Below are 12,536 nucleotides of genomic sequence, written 5' to 3' on the forward strand. Positions count from 1 at the left end.
CCACTTTCACCATGGAAACAGTGAAAGACTTATCCTTCAACAGCTGAATGTGAGGCTCCCTTTGTTTCTTCTTCCCTCAGGAACCTGCAGCTCTTTTTCGCTTCTGAGCTCCCTAGGAAGGATGAAAGAGCCTGGTCCTGCAAACCTAGTGAGCATGGATGGTGGAAGATGGACGGTTGACTTGGTCAGGCTGCCTCCTGCATCCCTCCCCAAAACCTTTGAGCATTCCCTCCCAGGGTTATCAGAGAGATCTGGTGAGTTGCAGGGGATGAGAGATGGGGGCAGGGGTGGATAGAGACAGGAGTGGGGAAACACATTGGCAAGGGGAGAAGATGGAGAGGAGAGAAAAGGCCCAAAGATGGAAGCAGAGAGACCTTTTCCCATGCTCCTCTTTGTTTCTAGAATCTGCTTTCATAGAGTAGCCAGAAACCTTTTCCCTCTCACAGGGTTTTGATTCTGCATGTTTCCCCTCCACTACATGATTAAATGATGATGACCTAAACTAATACAGAAATATGGGTAAAGGGTGTTATGGGAATGCTTTCAGTAATTATAGATTATTTATTTATTTGAAGCATTTCTACCACTTTTATTTTTTTCCTAGACAATTATAATTCTTTATGTAATTTATATATTACCCTTCATACATGTTCCACTGGAGAGCCAGTGTGGTAGAATCATAGTATCATAGAGTTGGAAGAGACCACAAGGGCCATCCAGTCCAACCCCCTGGCAAGCAGGAAACACCATCAAAGCATTCCTGACAGATGGCTGTCAAGCCTCCGCTTAAAGACCTCCAAAGAAGGAGACTCTTTGTAATGGTGTAGTTGTTAAGAGCGGTAGACTCGTAATCTGGTGAACCGGGTTCGTGTCTCCACTCCTCCACATGCAGTTGCCAGGTGACCTTGGGCTAGTCACACTTCTCTGAAGTCTCTCAGCCCCACTCACCTCACAGTGTTTGTTGTGGGAGAGGAAGGGAAAGGAGAATGTTAGCCGCTTTGAGACTCCTTCGGGTAGTGATAAAGCAGGATATCAAATCAAAACTCTTCCTTGAAACCCTAAAAGCATTTCCCCCTTTGCTCCAAAGCAGGTGGTGCAGAATATCAGCAGAACTCTGCAGAATGTGGAATGAGCTTTATTGATAGTGGAAACCTTACAAACCATCAACAAACTCACACAGGGGGAAAACCATTTAATTGTACTGTGTGTGGAAAGAGCTTTGGTCAGAAACATACGCTTAAACAGCACCAACGAACTCACACAGGGGTAAAACTATTTCAATGCAATGAGTGTGGAAAGTCATTCGGCTGGAAATCAAACCTTACTGCACACCAGCGAACTCACACAGGGGAGAAGCCTTTTAAATGCATGGAATGCGGAAAGTGCTTCAGCGAAGGTAGAGACCTTTCAAGACATCTACAAACACACACAAGGGAGAAACCCTTTAAATGTATGGTGTGTGGGAAATGCTTCAGTGATGAAGGAAACCTTGCAGGACATCAAGGAACTCACACAGGGGAGAAGGCATGGCAGTGTATGGAGTGTGGAAAGTCGTTCAGCCTGAAATCACACCTTACTACACACCAGCGAACTCACACAGGGGAGAGACCCTTTAAATGCATGGAGTGCGGAAACTGCTTCAAAGAAAATGCAAAGCTTAAGATACATCAACGAACTCACACAGGGGAGAAACCATTTAAATGTATGGAATGCGGAAAGGGCTTTAATCAGAGTGGACACCTTACTATACATCAACGTATTCATACAGGGGAGAAACCATTGAAATGTATGGAGTGTGGGAAGAGCTTCCGAGAAGGTTCAGCATTTCGTGTGCATTTGCGTATTCACACAGGGGAGAAACCTTTTAAATGTATGGAGTGTGGAAAAAGCTTCAGTGAAAATGGAAGACTTACTATACATCAACGGACTCACACAGGGGAGAAACCCTTTAAATGTATGGATTGTGGAAAGGGCTTCATTTCTAGTGGAGCACTTCGGAAACATGAGCGAATTCACACAGTGGAAAACCCCTTGTAGTAAGTTTAAAGCTAACTGGGAAATGATACATAATTACTTGAAAAGGATGTTTAAAATAACATTTATAAAAATAAAAAAAACCCTGAAGCTTTTTTTGGGGGGGGGGAATTATAAAGATAGAACTACCTAAACTCTATAGAAATTGTATAGAATTTTACTTGCCCCAAAATGGAAAGAAGTCCAAAGTTTCCAAAGGAAGAATGGAAACAAAAACTTATGGAATATGCAGAAATGGTGAAACTTACCAGAAGAATAAGAAATCAAGGTAACAAACTTTTTTATCAAATATTGACAGATAAACTATAAACAGTTAAGAACATTCGTAGGATTATTGTAATAACCTGCATTATTATAAGAGTCTATATGTAAAGTGGATGAATAAATGAGAAATTTAAGTCAATTTGGATATGCAGAAGATATGCAGAAGACCTTGCAAGCCACCGAGCGAGCGGAAATTCGCAAGGCCGGCGCGTGCGAAAAGCAGCACAGATGGGGCAGCCCCACAAGCCGCCACTCAATCAGCAGCTCGCAAGGACATCGCGGGAGCAGCAGCGCAGGCCCAGATGGAGTGCGCATGTGTGACATTCCATGCATGCCCACTCCGTCCAGGGCTGCCGCTCACCTGCAGTCCGTCCGGGCTGCCGGGCGCGAGCCACCGCTGCACGGATGGGGTGCCGGGCGGTGGGGCTTGGCTTGGGAGTCGCGGGGCAGGGTGGGTGGTGCGCCGAGTGTCACCCCATCCAGGCTGGAACCCGGGGCGCACTGCCCCCATCGCCCCCACCTTCCTACGCCACTGCTGATGGGACTGTCCATAGCAAGTGGAAAGACCCTCCCAGCTTGGAGAGGGAGACCTAGTTGATGGTCTGGGGAAGGTCTACCGAAAGGATTGTCCCGGGAAGGCTGACTCTGAGGCAGGAGAAGCAGATCCTGGGAGCATTCAGGCTCCAACTGGGTCTCTTTCTAGTCTGGAGGGGGCAGTTCGTGTAGGGATAGAAGACTCCCCCCCACAAGGGGGGAGGGAACCCCCTGGTTCTGTTATACCATTTTGGAATTACCTCAGGAGTGGGATTGCTTAGAGAGTGTGGGGGCTGAGGAAAAGTGCCCCTCGCTCATGAACCAGGGCATTGATCGGGGAAGGAAGCTGTGTTGTATTATTTACTGAACCACCTCTCATAACTAAGTAACAGAAATTTGAAGTATAACAACTGTTTTTTGAGTGAAGAGAGGCTTAGAGAAGCTGTGACTGTGTAGCACTGAGGAGAAGGGAACAAAGGGAGGGTCCCTTTCCAGGCCTCTCTAGGCAGCCAGGCTCTCTCTCGCTTTGTTCAGCCTTTACATAGGGTCCCGGCTCTCCCTCTCCCTCCTAAAGGGACCCATGCAGCCACACCACGAGCGCCCAGGGGTGCCAACTCAAATAAGATTTTGGAAGACTCAGGTTAGCCCCACCCTGCATAATGGATACAATTCTTGATCACTCACTTTTGCCTCTCCAGGTTTTCCAGCTGTTGTGTCCCTCTCCCTGTTTCCTCTTACAAAGGAGCATCCCTTCTACCACTTCATGGAGAAAGAGGATCTCACTTAGGAACTGAGAAAAGCTGGGCTTGCAAGCAAACACCTGAAGCCCAGACAGCAAATAGCTGGCAGCCTAACAGCCTCAATGGGGTCCCTCTGGAGTCTTCACCCAGGGCCATAAACTCCTGGCTAACTCTGCATATGCTTATGGCTTGTAACTCACTCTGAAATTGCCTAGTGAAAAACAAAAGTAATAAAAATGCTTTCGAGATACAAATCATATACGGTGGTACCTCTGGTTACGTACTTAATTCATTCCAGAGGTCCGTTCTTAACCTGAAACTGTTCTTAACCTGAAGCACCACTTTAGCTGATGGGGCCTCCCACTGCTGCTGCACTGCCAGAGCACAATTTCTGTTCTTATCCTGAAGCAAAGTTCTTAAAGCGGAGTATGTAACCTGAAGCGTATGTAACGTGAAGCGTAAGTAACCCGAGGTACCACTGTATAAATCCTGAAAGCATTTGCATAGCACCTACATTCTACCCAATCAGTGGAAACTAGAAGGCTGGGAGAGTTAAGGAGGCTTCTGGTGAAATGATTGGTGGAAGGGGATCCCAGGAACAAAGACCCACTTTGGAGAAGGTCTTTCTGCTCCCTTCCTCCTGGAAACCAGGACCAAGGGTCTCTCTCTCTGGGGACTCCACTCCCTCCTCCCCCAGAGTCACCGTGTACCCAGAGCCCCTCTTGACATGGCTCACCCCTTGCCAGGGGGAATTCTAGATGCACCCTGAGACCTGGGTCAAGCTGAGCGATGATGACATACCCCAGTTCACCCAGTACAGATTTAACCTTGGTCTTCCAAACCTTAGTCTGGCACTCAAACCACTATGTCTCACTGGGAAAGCAGCAGAATGTACACCAATGAATTGTATTAATCATGAAATTTAACTTCAAAATGCAAAACAGCACATGTTGTTGTTTAGACATGTCCGACTCTTCGTGACCCTATGGACCAGAGCACGCCAGGCACTCCTGTCTTCTCCTGCCTCCCGTAGTTTGGTCAGACTCATGTTGGTAGCTTCGAATACACTGTCCAACCATCTCGTCCTCTGTCCTCCCCTTCTCCTTGTGCCCTCCATCTTTCCCAACATCAGGATCTTTTCCAGGGAGTCTTCTCTTCTCATGAGGTGGCCAGAGTACTGGAGCCTCAGCTTCAGGATCTGTCCTTCCAGTGAGCACTCAGGGCTGATTTCCTTCAGAATGGATAGGTTTGATCTTCTCGCAGTCCATGGGACTCTCAAGTCCCATACACATACTCGGACTATTTCTTGTTTTAAGATGTTTGGCAGGGGGTTGGACTGGATGGCCCTTGTGGTCTCTTCCAATTCTATGATTCTATGTGAGTTTGTAAACTGCTATTTTGATTGTGTGTGTGTGTGTGTGGCTTGGTTTTCCTCTTAGATGGCCAAAGGGGAAAGATTTGTGATGGAGCTCTTCCCTTGCATGCAAAAGGTCCTGGGGTTGACCCTGCTGTCTCCAGAGGAGGACCAGGAAAACCCTGGGCAACTGCTGTCAATCAGCAGTGACTACTATTGAGCTAGATGGATCTATGGTCTGTCTTGGTATTTTACAGCTTCCTATATTCCTGTAACAGGAAAGCAGAACTTGGAAAAGCATCGACTGGTGGTGAGAAGAAAAGTATTGTCACAACTTAAAAGACTAATGCGTTTATTTTTTTCTGAAATACTTTTATTGGTTTTTACACACAAAAAGAAAAATAAAGTACAGTGGTACCTCTAGATGCAAACGGGATCCATCTAGATCAAGGGAAGTAATAGTACCACTGTATTCCGCTCTGGTCAGACCTCACCTGGAATACTGTGTCCAGTTCTGGGCACCACAGTTCAAGAAGGATACTGACGAGCTGGAACGTGTCCAGAAGAGGGCAACCAAAATGGTCAAAGGCCTAGAAACGATGCCTTATGAGGAACGGCTTAGGGAGCTGGGTATGTTTAGCCTGCAGAAGAGAAGGTTAAGGGGTGATATGATAGCCATGTTCAAATATATAAAAGGATGTAATATAGAGGAGGGTGAAAGGTTGTTTTCTGTTGCTCCAGAGAAGCGGACACGGAGCAATGGATTCAAACTACAAGAAAGAAGATTCCACCTAAACATTAGGAAGAACTTCCTGACAGTGAGAGCTGTTCAGCAGTGGAATTTGCTGCCAAGGAGTGTGGTGGAGTCTCCTTCTTTGGAGGTCTGTAAGCGGAGGCTTGACAGCCATCTGTCAGGAATGCTTTGATGGTGTTTCCTGCTTGGCAGGGGGTTGGACTGGATGGCCCTTGGGGTCTCTTCCAACTCTAGGATTCTATGATTTTATGATCTCCGAGGCAACAGCTGACTTGAACCTCTGTCGAAGAACCTCTGTCTCTTTCTCTCCGCCACCAAACTGGTGCCTCTACCTGACCTGCATTGCAGGATCCTGGTTCGAGTCAGGAGGGGGTCTCCCTCTCATAGCTGGGAGCCAAAAAAAGGGGTACAACTGCTCTGCAACTGAGCTGCGCCCCTCCCGCCCCAGAGTGGCTGGGATACAAATAATAAATAAATTATTATTAGCAAGCTCAAGTTCAAACACCAGCCCCTATTTTTAAAAGGCACCCGTAATGACGACAGTGGACTACCCTTTAAGGTTGTCGTAAATCACTCTTCCAAGCCCCACAACTCCGGTCTACTTTGCAGGGCTGTTGTAACGGGGACACCCTACTCCACGGACCTGCCCCCTCCCCACCATTGGGAAATGGGTGTGAAAATAACCGGACCCCCACCTCCCAGGAAGGGATTTATAGAGATAAAAGGGGGGGATTTAAGCTGTGACACCTTCGTGCCCCGGTGGACTTTTTCGGAGGTCGGAGGGGGGGGGCGTCTCTTTCCCTGCCGTCTCCGGGGATCGAACCTGGGACCTTCTCAGGAAAGAAACAGGATAACTGGTTTGGAAGGAGGAGGATTTGTGTCTTCTGGGAGGGAGGCGTCACTCATTCCTCCCCAAGGGTCAGTGAGCTCCGCTTCCTAGAGAGGCAGGAAAGTTGGGAGGGGGGATCCAAGGTTGGAGGGGGAGGGGCCTCCATCCACATTCCCAGAAGAGGAGCGGGTCTGCGGAGGAGGAGGAGGAGGAGGAGGGGAAAAGGTGCAAAATATATCTATATAATGTGGGGGGGGGGAGAGAGAGAAGGATGCGCTTTTCCCACCCTTAATCTGTAAACGGGGCAGCTGGGAAGGGAGGGCAGGATTTGGGGCGAGGGGGGGTGAAAGGAAGTAGGGGAGTGCTCCCCTTCCCCCTTCTTTCTGTGGGTCAGTCGAGCGGGGGAGGGGCTGATTCAGGCGCTGCTGGGACAAAGGAGCCCCTCCCGCAGAGGGGGCGCGTCCTTGGAGACCCCCCAGCCCTTTGTATTGCAGGAAAGGAGATCGGAATAGAAGAGTCATGAGATGCTCAGCTGCCCTTCTCTTCCCCCCCCCCCGGCGCTTTTGCGGGAATGAAATGGGAGGCCCTCCCCCAAGGGCTGGACTTGAACCCAGGCCCCAGTTCCGCGCCCCTCTGCGAGTCCCGGGTTCCCCCTGGCAGGAATCCCTGGGGCGCCGCGATCCTGGCTTCGCGCCCAGTTGTGCCTTGGAGGGTCCCCTTTGTATGGAGAACCGGAGAGAGGGAGGCCATGGAAGGGTTAAAGGAGGCGAGAGAGGCCTGGATAGGGACCCCCCCTCTCCCTCCTCGCCCCCTCCCTGCTCACCTGGCGAGGCCCCTCCGGGTGGAGAGGTGGGAGCCCTTGGGAGGGTGCGCCAGCCACGGGGGGGGGGGGGCCCTCTGGACAAAGGGAGGAGGGCAGAGGAAGTGGGGGGACGGAGGGAGGGAGGGAAGCCATCTTGGAGAAAGAGAGAGAGACTTGGGGGCTGCCTGCCTTGACTTCTCCCTCCTGCCCAGGAATCTGCCATGACTTCAAGTGGACCAGGGAGATCCCTGAACAGGAGGCCCGATCCACCCACCCACCCACCCTCTCCTCCCTTGAAGCTCAGTCCTTGCCCTGCCTTAAATCCCAGATCAGCTGCTGCATGGGGCGCTGGGGGCTGTTATAGCCAGTCTAACCATTGGGGGAAAGAGGACAGGGAGGATGCCCACTTTATTATTTCCGCCCTCTGAGGCTTTTGTCATCTACAGTCTTACTCACATGCCTGTGTTTCTGTGGAGAAGCATCGAAAGGGTTCCTGCCCAGAGATAACTGTGCCCAACTCCTTCTCTCCATTCATTCAGGATTATTGCCACTATATCAGATCTCTTAAATCTGTGGGATTTAAGGGATTGGGAAGATTGTTATGGAAATGTGTGGGGTTCCCTTCCTCCCAGCCTGTGTAATTATTACTACAATTGTTGTTTTTATTTATTTTTGAATCTATTAGTCGCTTTCTATTGTCCAGGGCAGCCCAAACTTTCTCTTATAACCAGTTACAGGTAACTGTCAACAGGTTTTCCACACCTATCAGCTGATCACCCATTCCCACCTTCTGAGTAATACCCCTCCCCACTCCCTCACCATATTTAAGGATCTGGTGACTTCTGTTTCAGTGTATCTGAAGAAGTGTGCATGCACACGAAAGCTCATACCAAGAACAAACTCAGATGGTCTCTAAGGTGCTACTTGAAGGAATTTCTTATTTTTTATTTTGCTTTGACTTACAACCTGTTGTTGTTGTTGTTATGTTCCACAGTGAGACTCCAAGGTCTTATTAGCCATGTTTCCTGTATTTTGGGGGCAGAGAGAAGGCTGTTCTCAGGGCCAGCTCCACCCTCGGGCAGCAGATGCAGAGAGGGGCAAGGAGGGGACTGAGCTGAGTGTCACTTGGCCAGTCCTGATTTAACCCTCTATCCTCTCCTCCAGTGGAAGGTGCTGTCCCATTGCCAGTGTCCAAGACTCAATACAGCAGCCTCTGGAAGTCAATGGTGCAGGGTGATTTGGGAATGTGAGCAGTTGGCTGGAGTGCATCAGGAAGATGTTGGAGATCATGGAAGGAGGAGGAAACGAAATACAGATATTTAGCATTTTCAGAAGAGGGGGAAGAAGGGGAAAGCGCGTCCCACTAGATTGGACTCCCATAATCCCTGGCCATGGGCCATCCTTGCTTGGGCCGATGGTACTTTGTGTCCCACCACATCTGAAGGGTCAGAGATGCCTCACCTCAGCATAGAAGGTTCCTCAAGGGCAGTGGTGGTCAACCTTTTAGAGACCTAGTGCCCAAACTGGATACCAAAACCCACTTATTTATCACAAAGTGTCGAATGTTTTTGAGCTTTTTGGTGGTGGGGGTCGCTGCAGTTCTTGCCGTCTCTCTCCCCTCCCTCTTCCCTACTCTCGCCAGGCGTGCTCCCTAGCTTGCTGGCTCGCTCGCACTCGGGCTCCTGCAATGAGGAGGATGGAGCAGCCCTGAGGCCAGGTGAGCGGCGGCGGCCAGGAGGAGAGGGAGTGCACCCCCCAGCCAGCCAACCCAACAGCCACTGCTGCCTGCCTGCCCTGCCCATGATCTGATCCTGGCGTGGTCCTCCCATCTTCTTCCCTCCTTCCCTCCAGCAACGTCACCATGGCAAATGGGTGAGGCTGGGTTGGGCCTGGCGTGCCCTCCTAGCCCAGGTACACCCCTAGCCCAGGCAGGTGAGGCCTGCGGAGGATTGGAGTTGGGGGGGGGAGCTGGGAACTACCACACGGCACTGAAAAAGTGCAGGAAAAAAAATCATGAGGGTCAAATAACGAACGCTGTTACACCCAATCGGAAAGAGACCAATCGCAGAACACAATCGCTGGCTACCAGCAAAAAAAAAAAAAAAAAAAAGTAAAAATAAGTTCTGGATGCCTGCAGTGGCATGGGGAGGAACGGGAGCACAAATGGAAAAAACAACAAAAACACAGTGCCGATAGTGCAAGTGCCAGCAGTGAGGGTTCTGTGTGCCCACTGTGCACGCGTGCCATAGGTTCGCCACCGCTGCTCTAGGGCTCAGTGTTATTTGGGGGTTGGTGGATCTTAAGGGCTCTTGAGAAATTTCCCAGGGATTATGATTGGGATCCAGACCCTAACTGTATAAATGCAAGGTGCCCACACTCAGCAGGGGTCGAGGGTTATTGTGCAGAGGCTGAAGAACTTCATGATGAACTTAGGACCCTGATGAATAGTGAGCAGGTTCAGGGACATAGAGCAGCTCCCTTTCCTCTGAGAAACCACTTTTTATAAAAAGTAAACCGCACAGTTCAACCGTATCCTGAGATAATGCTGGTTCATTAACGATTATTAAGGGTTATGAAAGGCTGGTGATGCATTACCATTATTTAACATTATTTCATTTGCCTTTCCTAAAGATTTGGAACATATGGAGGACAGGAGAGAATGTATGAGATGATTGATGTGTGTAATATTCCTCTGTTCTCTTCCTAGAAAACAAATAGGATTTTCTCCCTGTTCCCCTGGTCGAAAGAAGACAATGCAGAAGGCAGTCAGAATTCTGGTGGGCCATGTTCAATAGAAATAACGAATAAACCATTGAAATACATGGAATGTGAAAATAGAGAGGCTAAACCATTTGATAGCATGGAGTGTGGAAAGAGATTCACTGAGAGAGGAACACTTAGAAAACATCAACAGACTCACACAGGAGAGAAACCATTTAAATGTATTGAGTGTGGAAAGAGCTTCATTCACAGTGGAACACTTAGAATTCATCAACGGACTCACACGGGGGAGAAACCATTTAAATGCATGGAGTGTGGAAAGAGCTTCACTGAAAGAGGAAAACTTGCAATTCATCAACGGACTCACACGGGGGAGAAACCATTTAAATGCATGAAGTGTGGAAAGCACTTTCGTGAGAATGGAGACCTTAGAATTCATCAACGGACTCACACAGGGGAGAAACCATTTAAATGTATGGAGTGTGGAAAGAGCTTCATTCGCAGTGGAGACCTTAGAATTCATCAACGGACTCACACTGGGGAGAAACCATTTAAATGCATGGAGTGTGGAAAGAGCTTCACTGCGAGTGGAACACTTAGAATTCATCAACGGACTCACACAGGGGAGAAACCATTTAAATGCATGGAGTGTGGAAAGCGCTTTCGTCAGAGTGGAGACCTTAGAAAACATCAACGGACTCACACAAGGGAGAAACCATTTAAATGCATGGAGTGTGGAAAGAGCTTCACACGGAGTGGATACCTTAGAATTCATCAACGGACTCACACAGGGGAGAAATCATTTAAATGCATGGAGTGTGGAAAGAGCTTCATTGAGAGTAGACAGCTTAGAATTCATCAACGGACTCACACAGGGGAGAAACCATTTAAATGCATGGAATGTGGAAAGCACTTCACTTATAGTGGAGACTTTAGAATTCATCAACGGACTCACACGGGGGAGAAACCATTTAAATGCATGGAGTGTGGAAAATGCTTCAATAGGAGTGGAAAGCTGAGTTTACATCAACGGACTCACACAGGTGAGAAACCATTTAAATGCATGGAATGTGGAAAGAGCTACAGTGAGAGTGGACACCTTAGAATTCATCAACGGACTCACACAGGGGAGAAACCATTTAAATGCATGGAGTGTGGAAAGAGCTACAGTCAGAGTGGACACCTTAGAATTCATCAACGGATTCACACAGGTGAGAAACCATTTAAATGTATGGAGTGTGGAAAGAGCTTCATTGACAGTAGAACACTTAGAATTCATGAACGGACTCACACAGCGGAGAAACCATTTAAATGCATGGAGTGTGGAAAGTGCTACAGTCAGATTGGAGCACTAAGAAAACATCATCAGACTCACACAGGAGAGAAACCATTTAAATGCATGTGTGGCGATCACACAGGGTCCCCGGTCGTTTAACGGACTATTGATCCCTGTGCCACCACGGCGCTTCGCTGCCACCAACCAGGATCGCCTCCCTGGTAATAACTGTCACAGTCAGGGTGCAATTGTAAACAAAATAACAAGTGTTTATTTAAAAACTTCAACAACTTAAGATATTGGTTACAACCCTGTCCTAATCCTACGCTCACCACTCTACCTCACCACCAACCCTCACAATCAACAACCACCCACCAACCAACTCCCTCAATCAACTGCCCTTCATCAACCTCCCTCTTAACTCCCCACTCTCTAACTCTAACTGACTCCTTCAGCTGCCCCTAGCTCCTCCCCCCCTCTGTTTATTGGACAGCCTAGGGTCAGCCACTTAACCCCTTACTCACTCCTGCTCATATGTATTCCCTATGAAGGGCAAACGCCACAGCATGTAGTGTGGAAAGAGCTTCAGAGTGGACATCTTACAAAACATTGACAAACTCATTCAGGGGATATACCATAAGTGCTAGGGAAGTGGATAGAGGAGAGGTTGGCAACCTCTGGCCCATGGGCCAGATGTGGCCCACGAATGCCGTTTTACCGGCCCACGAGCTGTTCGCCAACTGAGCCGTCCTCTCAGCAAGCCCCCTGTCCATGCTGTGGGGACTTTCCAAGCAGCGCCGGAAATTGCATCTGTAGATGCAGAAAATCGCTTCTGCGCAGGCAGCATTTTTGGCGTCTGGGCATGCACAGAAGTGGTTTCCGGCGCCACGGCATGCTCAGAAGCAATTTCCGGCATTGCGCTGTGCATGTCCAGCCCACGGACACTCTCCGTGGGCTTGATCCGGCCCATGACCGGATAACCTTGCCGACACCTGGGATAGAGTTTCAGTTGTAGCTGAAGTCATAAAAACCATCAAAAGACTCTGAGGGGTAAGAGCTGTAAGAGTGGATACTCTACTGGCCATCAATTAACTGAAAGAAGAGAAATGTTTTAGAAGGAGGGTGGAATCTGCTTTGGTTATTGTGAAACGCTTTTTAGAGTGTAGAACCTGTTTCTCTCCAAGTTGACACTTTCTTTCACATCAGAAACAGGAAATCAATCTTAAAT

The 12,536-nt window shown here is 48.7% G+C and overlaps 1 protein-coding gene across 1 annotated transcript; it reads left to right on the forward strand.

Moving 5' to 3' along the window:
- Positions 1-1,209: 1,209 nt before the first annotated feature.
- Positions 1,210-12,288, forward strand: LOC117042576 (oocyte zinc finger protein XlCOF6-like; the record flags this gene model as incomplete). Its single annotated transcript, XM_033142116.1, has 3 exons — positions 1,210-1,834; positions 10,218-11,463; positions 12,243-12,288. Coding segments are annotated over 3 exons (1,917 nt in total), but the record flags the coding sequence as incomplete, so codon positions are not given.
- Positions 12,289-12,536: the final 248 nt, after the last annotated feature.

Source organism: Lacerta agilis, chromosome 2 (genome assembly GCF_009819535.1).
Source record: "Lacerta agilis isolate rLacAgi1 chromosome 2, rLacAgi1.pri, whole genome shotgun sequence".
In the NCBI taxonomy this organism is placed as follows: Eukaryota; Metazoa; Chordata; class Lepidosauria; order Squamata; family Lacertidae; genus Lacerta; species Lacerta agilis.